General features: G+C 26.0%; 1 protein-coding gene across 1 annotated transcript; it reads left to right on the forward strand.

The window, feature by feature from the left end:
- Nucleotides 1-3,838: 3,838 nt before the first annotated feature.
- Nucleotides 3,839-6,150, forward strand: LOC122506075 (alpha-endosulfine). Its single transcript, XM_043618064.1, has 3 exons — nucleotides 3,839-4,180; nucleotides 4,658-4,777; nucleotides 5,811-6,150. Exons 1-3 carry the CDS (start codon nucleotides 4,139-4,141, stop codon nucleotides 5,976-5,978), a joined length of 330 nt encoding a protein of 109 aa, XP_043473999.1. The 5' UTR covers nucleotides 3,839-4,138; the 3' UTR covers nucleotides 5,979-6,150.
- Nucleotides 6,151-8,438: the final 2,288 nt, after the last annotated feature.

Here is an 8,438-nt window from a genome sequence, read left to right on the forward strand (position 1 = left end):
AAAATCTTACATGGGGGAGGGGGGGGGGTCTAAAAGCCTGAAAAATATGCTTACGTAATACTTGAATGGCCCCTAAAAATCGCTCCAACTCCGACTGATTTTCAGGCGGACTTTATACAACACAATCTTACCTGTGTATACGCACATGTCGTAGGCAAATAGAAGAATCCGTCATTTAGCTAAATGCCTAGGCGTTTAGCCTAGCGGCGCCGAATAGACGAATGGACTTGAGAAATGATTAAATTCGTCTATTTGCCTAAAAAGCTTAGGCGTTTAGTGAAATGACTAGGCAATTGTCTATTTGCCTAAAACTGTTCAGGCAATTAGAAGAAAATATCTATTACCAACAAATCGTAATGAAGAAAATGGAAAAATAAATTGAATACTTGAAAAAATAAAAATAAAAAATATTTTATAAATATAAAAGTTAAAAGTGTAAATAAATTTCGTCATAATCCATAAACAAAAGATCAAAACAAAATTACTTTAGTAACTTGAATATTCGTTAGAAAACATAATTTAATTTAGTATCTTCATACTGCTCGTACACTCGAAATATAAATTAAAATTAACGTGCAAACGCGAAATTTAATTGAAATCTTGATTTTTTTCTCATATAAAATGAGTGTAAATCGAAGTGATTTTGAAGAAAAATTAAAAATATTGTACTCCGAGCAAAAATGTAACAGAACAATATGGAATAAAAAACGGCTACTCGAAGTTATTCAAGTATTGTCAGAATTCGAAGGAGTGAAATCGACGAAAAGTGGTGCATATTATCATTGTTTTAAATTATATGAACTCGTAAGACTTGGTGGTGAGAACCATGTAATTTTAAAAAGAAAAAACGAAAACGATCCGTTAATTTATGTTTTGTCAATTGAGGATTATTTTGAAAAATTAGAGGAGGCTCACACTCAAACTGGACACGGTGGAAGGGACAGGATGATTTATTACATAAAAAATAAATGGAGAATTTCGCTAGCTACGATTTGTTGGTAATAGATATTTTCTTCTAATTGCCTGAACAGTTTTAGGCAAATAGACAATTGCCTAGTCATTTCGCTAAACGCCTAAGCTTTTTAGGCAAATAGACGAATTTAATCATTTCTCAAGTCCATTCGTCTATTCGGCGCCGCTAGGCTAAACGCCTAGGCATTTAGCTAAATGACGGATTCTTCTATTTGCCTACGACACACATATAACTCACACACACATATATTTCTCTCTCTCTATATTTGATATTTCTCTGTCCTGTAAAACATTATAATATATTATATGTAGTATTTAATACTTGTTGCTGTTATAAAAAGATAATATTTATTTAATAGTAAGTATATTAGTTAAAAATTATTGCATTTTTATTCGTGTTTGAATGTATAAGCAACATGTGAAAATTGTTAGGTTATGTTATTGCAAACGTCACCGAGTTGTACGCGTTCCGTTTTTCGAAACCCTCGAAACGTGCTCGAAACCATAAGGTAGTTCAAGTTGGGTGGGGGAAATCCAATATGGCTGCCATCAGCTGATTTACCGGAGGACAAACAATGCATTGAATTCAATGGGACAAATCAGTTTTTTAACCATAACTTTTTAAATATTCATTTTTGAACCATAGTGTAATGGAAAATTATTCTTTATTTATCGAAATCTATTTTTTAAAACAATAAAATTTAATTTTTTGGTTTTATTGTTTTAAAAAATAGATTTCGATAAATAAAGAATAATTTTCCATTACACTATGGTTCAAAAATGAATATTTAAAAAGTTATGGTTAAAAAACTGATTTGTCCCATTGAATTCAATGCATTGTTTGTCCTCCGGTAAATCAGCTGATGTCAGCCATATTGGATTTCCCCCACCCAACTTGAACTACCTTATCCAAAAAATATATGTGTGTGTGAGTTATATGTGCGTACACGCAAGTAAGATTGTGTTGTATAAAGTCCGCCTGAAAATCAGTCGGAGTTCGAGCGATTCGTAAAGATTCTGCAAGCAATAATAGCAACAGATTTCTCTCCGTGTATGATTCAAATAATTATCATATATATATATATGATATATATATATATGATATATATATATATATATATATATATATATATATATATATATATATATATATATATATATATATATATATATATATATATACACACATACATCCCAATAATAATATCTATATTTATAATAATTATATTTACACCTGTACATGGCACACATACGTGTTACAAATATAGCAAATATTATATAGAATTATACCTATAGTTGATGGTCATGATAGTTATAACAAATTAATTGTTTAACTATAAATCTTGAATGTAGTTTATTTACAAATTAATTCATTATTAATTATATTGGAATTTAATTAAAAGAAGGAAGCAGTTCGGTTAAAATAAAGTAGAATCAAATATAATATTAAAGTCAAAATGTATTTAAGAAATACGTCTTTACAAATCGAGAGCCGGCAAGGGACTAAAAAAGATAGTGTCAAATACACTATGGTCCACATGACTACATGAGCTGGGCCGTATCGATATCATATAAACAAAGTTAAGAAGGTGCACGTGGCACATAATATATGAATATCTACATTACTACATATATAGTTAAATAATATTAAATTATTTTGCATATTTCAATAAATTATATTATAATAATTGATTAGATGTTAGATTGATGGAAATAATGAAATATACAAATTACGATTATTTATAAAAAGTAGTTGAGCGATTAACAATTCTAAAAAGTAATGAAAACTGGGTTTTTCCAGTACGTGACAATTTTAAAGTTAAAAGGATAGAAAGTTTTTAGGTGTGCAATTTCGGTAGTATTACCTGAACAAAGGATATGGTCTATAAAAGTAAGCTGTTCTGATTTTATGACTTCTTAAAGGAGTATACTTTTTGGGTATTTTACAATTGTACCTAGTGTTAGAAAAACAGATTGGTTTGGAAGGAAATCGAAGAGTTTAGATTTTATTAAAAACATGTGTTTCTTAATCCAGATTATCTTTATGATGTTTTAGAAATGTTTTGAGTTTCTTAGAAGTTGAATTATTCATTCTTTAAGATATTTGAAATAACATCTGTTAAAATATGAAAATATTTTTGGGTACTTTATTTTATTATTCTTTAGTCATTCTCAGTCTCAGGTTTATATTTCGAAATATGTATTTTACATAGAGATAATATAAATAGAGTGGGGATGGTTTGCATGTATGCGTCCGCTTGATAGAAAGAGAAAGAAGATTTAGCACCAGTGGTGTCTCTCTTGCGCTGGAGCTCATTGAAGGACAGATACTGGTGTTAAATCTTCTTTCTCCCTCCAACCCATTCTGTTTATGGCAGGACACTTCCCCCACACGCTGCCGCCTATACCTTCCCCACTCTATTTATATTTATAATATCTCTATGGTATTTTATACTTTTGTTTTAATAATTTGATTTAGCCGCGACTTAAAAATCGCGATTCGATTAATCTCGAAATGTGATTCGAGCGAGATAGTAGTCGCTCGTCACAGCTCGCATTCTTCACACCTGCGCAATGCATTGGACAGTTTTTGAAAGTGCGCCTTAAGTTTTCGAGAATTTACCAACAACACCATCTGCGTTTTTAAACGAACCAACTGTGAAAGTGAATTAATCGTTAGAATATCAACAAATCCTCTGCATTCATTGATATATTTTATTGTCATTTATAAAAGTTTGCGAAATTTATTTATTACATTAATTAATTAAAAATTGAACTAACATTGGAAAAATAAGTTTTACATTTTCAGCAAATATTATTGGTTGAAATGACGACGCATGCGCACATCTAATGCCGTGAAAAAATTGTCCATTAGAGCATATGACGCCGTTACTAGAACTGTACACTTTTATTGACATAAGATTTTGTCAGTAATTTGTTTGATTTTAATAATTTTCAAGTGTTTTATTTATAATCAAAATTTAAACGAGTTGAATTTGTATCATTTCACTTTAAACTCTTACAAACGACTGTTGTCTTTAAAGAATCGTAAAATTCACCTTCAATTTTTGATGTGCAAGCATTGAAGTCCACTTGATTTCAATCGTTAGTCTTTAATAATTAACACATTTTTCATCCATTTTCCCAATTATATTTAAAAACAAAAATGAGTGAGGAACAAATAAAGGAACCTACACAAAATGTTGAGGTAAGTCGTTAATATAATAAATAATTATTAAAAAAAGAGATTATAAAAAATTTACTAACTGGAAATTACAGTGCATTGTTTATTTGAAAGGAAATTTTTCATTTGTTATTTTATTACTGTTGTTCTAATTGATTTCTAATAAAAACAATTTAACATGTATACGTTAAAATTGAGAGAGTTTCTCCTCTAGTTTGACTTAGAAATTAAGCCAAATGAATGAATCAGCAGGTTAGAACTTGCTTTGTAATTTCTATGAGAAAATTAGAATGACAATGAATGTATAAATCTTATGTTGGCTTTATATATTATAATATGGAAAAAAGAATTTTTTTGTTCCTTCTAATAAATTTGGTTTATTGAAAATTAATTCAGGAATAATTAATTTTAATATAAAAATTTAGATAAATAGTGAATGTAAATAATTAGTCGAGAATATTCTATATTTATAAGTATCCTTGATTTTTATTTTGTTTCTAGATGTCGTCTAATGATATTGAGAAAATCGAGGAGGCGAAATTGAAAGCGAAATTTCCCAATGGTTTACACAAACCAATTGGTGGACATTCGGCTTTTCTTCAAAAACGATTAGCCAAAGGGGTGAGTTCAAAATTATTTTAGTTTTTTAATTTTATTAATTAATAACTACAGGCTTTGCACTCATCTACTAAAACCTATTTACTACTTTTTTTGAGAATTTCCACTACTTTAAATCATAATAGTTAAATAAAGAAAAATAATTGAAATAAAAAAATTAATATTCGTTTCCTTAAAAATAATCATAAATTCTGTAATTTTTTATTAAATTATTTCCACAAATAATGAAATTCTTCGCTGAACTTCAATTATTCTCAAAACTTTAATAAAAAAATTCCTCAAAGACTGAAATATTTTGAAAAAAATTCAATTATTTTTACAAATACTAAAATATTTCCCAGGAATTCAATTATTTAATAAAATTTTTTTACCAAAAAAACTCAATTCTTTTCATAAATAGTAAAATCAACCTAAAGAATTTAAATACATTTTTTAATGCCATTTTTATTTAAATTTCTTCAAATAACTCAATTTTTTCTTTAATAATAGAATTTTTCTCAGGAGTTCATTTATTTTTAATATCTATTTTAATCGAAGTTTTTCAAAACAATTCAATTATTTAGAACAATTTTAATAAAAATAACCAAAAGAAATCAATTACGACAAAATTCGTTTATACGATTTCAATTCTATTCACTACAATTGTAATTAAATTCCTCGAAAGAATTCAATTATTTTCAAAATTTTAATAAAAAATTCTTTAAAAAATTAAATTATTATTAAAATTTTTAATAAAATACTTTACAAGAATTTAATTATTTAAAAAAATGTAATACAATTTTTTGCACAAATTCTATTGTTTTCATAAATAATAAAATTCATCGAGAGAATTCAATTATTTTTACAAATATTAAAATATTAGCAATTTTTTAATACTTCTTTTTAGTCTTAAAGTTACATTTTGCTACCAATTTAAAAATATATTTTGCGAAGCCTATAATTAATATGAATTAATTTTAAAGTTACTTATTAATTTAGAAAAAGTAGAGAAAATAATTGTTTTGATTTTCAATCTATTTTTTTGTTTTCTTTTCAGCAAAAGTATTTTGACTCTGGAGATTATCAAATGGCAAAACAAAAGACAGCAAAACCAAAACCCGCTGGAGTTTTGCCAACCGGAGACGCCATACCAACACCTGAATCCGTACCACAAAGAAAAACATCAATTATTCAACAGAAATTCAATACGTCGACGACCTCTTAAAGTCTCCATTTTCTTTTTCTATTTGTTTATGATTAGGATTCTTTTTTTTTTGTTACAAATTGATGCCCGGTGTGTTAAGAAGATTTTTGGAAAGGTACGACTTGATCAACGTATGATTTAAAGGCATGTGGGTATTCTTTTTTTTATATAAAACTCATAATACGCTTCTCGACTTTTTTTTCCTTTTTTTTCTTCTTGTCTCTTTATTACCTGAATATAATGTCATTAAATTCTGAAAATTTACTTTAGAAAATTTTAGATGTAATATATTATGAGTACTTTTTATTTTTTTGGGAATATTTGTTTTTCATGTTTTTCTTTGATTAAAAAAATTTCTCGTGTACGATTGATGATAAATGCAATCTTAGGAATGCATGAAAGTTTACTTAATCCCATTATAATTGTATAATACATAAAATTAATAATTTATGCAGCAGATTTGCGTATAATGAATTTCTTGTGATAAACTATATACATAATAAAAAAAAATGAAAAATTATCGCGGAAATTTTAGAATGATATAATTAAATTTGCTGCCTTTAAACTAGTATTTTTTTTTTAATATAAAAAAAGGGAAATAGTAAACAATGATTTTTTTCTCTTGATTATAATGTCGCTCTTTATTTATATAATCTTTTTGTTTTTTCACTTTCTACTTTGAATTTCTTTTCAATTTGTAAATTTTTGTGTAAAAAAAAATTAATTGTTTACCAACAAATAATTCAATTATACTGTAATATTCTTTGTAAATTCAACAGCGAATAAACTTAAGATATTTCACAAATCTGCATTTTAAAAAGTTGTTGCGATGCGATTAGTGAAATTATTTTTTTATAAAAAATTAGAAAGTTGAAAAATTTAACGAAAGCAATAAAAAAAAAGTAATTAAAGTGAAATGTTTTCATGAAAATCCTTTCGATTATTTCTTTAGGTTAAAAAAAGTTTGCAAAAGTTTTATGCAAAAAAAAAGTATTTTTTTTTTTTAAAGAAAGGGGTTGGAAATAAAATACGGAATATTAACAAGAAAATTTAATTATATATATGAACATTACATATGTACATTACTATTTGCAATGGAGCATTTCGTAAAAAGCTAGCGAGATAAATTTTTGATTGACTTTTATACACACATAATTATTATTGTCATTCAAAAAATAATTTTTTTTCCACATATTTCGATTGATGAAAATTTTGAAAATTAATTTCAGCATCAATTTTTTCAAAAAATGTTGCTCCATATAGAATAAAAAGTACATTAATTGGCCTTTTGTCATTATTGACTATTTTTTTTAAATTTTGACTAATAAACGTTATTTATGCCCATAAAAACGCTGTCGTTAAAGAGAAAAGAACAAAAAAATGAACTATTTCGCGACTTGTTTATCCTTCAATAATGATATGTGGTCGACGACAGTAAAAATCCTTTAAATTGGACCCTTAACATTAATTTCGAATTGTCATTACACGCAATTTTTTTTCTTCTATATAAAAATGCAATTCTTTTTTTTTGGAAATGCAGCGAGTATAAAAAGTATTTGAAATTATCCTAAAACTATTTATTTATTTATTAATAAAAGCTTTTCAACATAAACACAACTTTTCGTATAGAATTTTTTTAGCTTCATCTAATTGCGTTTTTGTACAACGAAATTATTTTTAAGTACAAAATTCGCAAATACATATCATATACATATTGCAAAAGCTTTCTCTCTATAATTTAAATTGTTCGTCGATCACAGTTTTCATTTGAAAGAATAATATCAATAATAATTAATCCTCAACCTTAAATCTTATTATACGCTGCTTTTTCTTTAAATTTATATCCCAGAAAAAATTGTGCAATTTCTATAAATTCAAATACTGCATGATTTTTTTTTTTTTTTTTTGAGTTTTTGACTCTTGCGTCAATGAAAAATTGTTTCAAGAGATTTTTTAAAATCTCATCGTCAACAAGGCACTTTTGTTGAAATGAATTTTTACTTTATTAGTAGTATTATTAAAAAACTGGACTTTTTTCAAAAAAAGCAGTTGCTTTTTCATCGACGATTTAGCAAATAGAAAAGCCTTGTTTAAAATAATTTTTTTTAGAAAAAAAATAGTTTTTCACGAAAAAAAATAATTATTTACAAAATTTAAAACAAGGTTTTTCTTAATGAACTATAATTTATGGATTTTTTATACAAAGAAAACATTCATTTATCATGAGTATTTGAAATACCATGCAACGTGAAATCTCGGACAATTTCTTTTTTTAAATAAATTTTAAATTAAATAATTTTTTTTTTTTTTGATAAAATAAAATCTCAAATCATTAAATAAATTTAATTTCAATTATTATAAGTTAAAAAAAATATACAATATATATAAAGTATAAGTTCCTTGATTTTTCGTTGGATTCTGTAAAAACTACATTATTGGCTTATTTCGATTTTTCCATAAATTACTTTTTCTCCTTTGCAG

This window comes from Leptopilina heterotoma, unplaced genomic scaffold (genome assembly GCF_015476425.1).
Source record: "Leptopilina heterotoma isolate Lh14 unplaced genomic scaffold, ASM1547642v1 Lhet_392, whole genome shotgun sequence".
Classification (NCBI taxonomy): domain Eukaryota; kingdom Metazoa; phylum Arthropoda; class Insecta; order Hymenoptera; family Figitidae; genus Leptopilina; species Leptopilina heterotoma.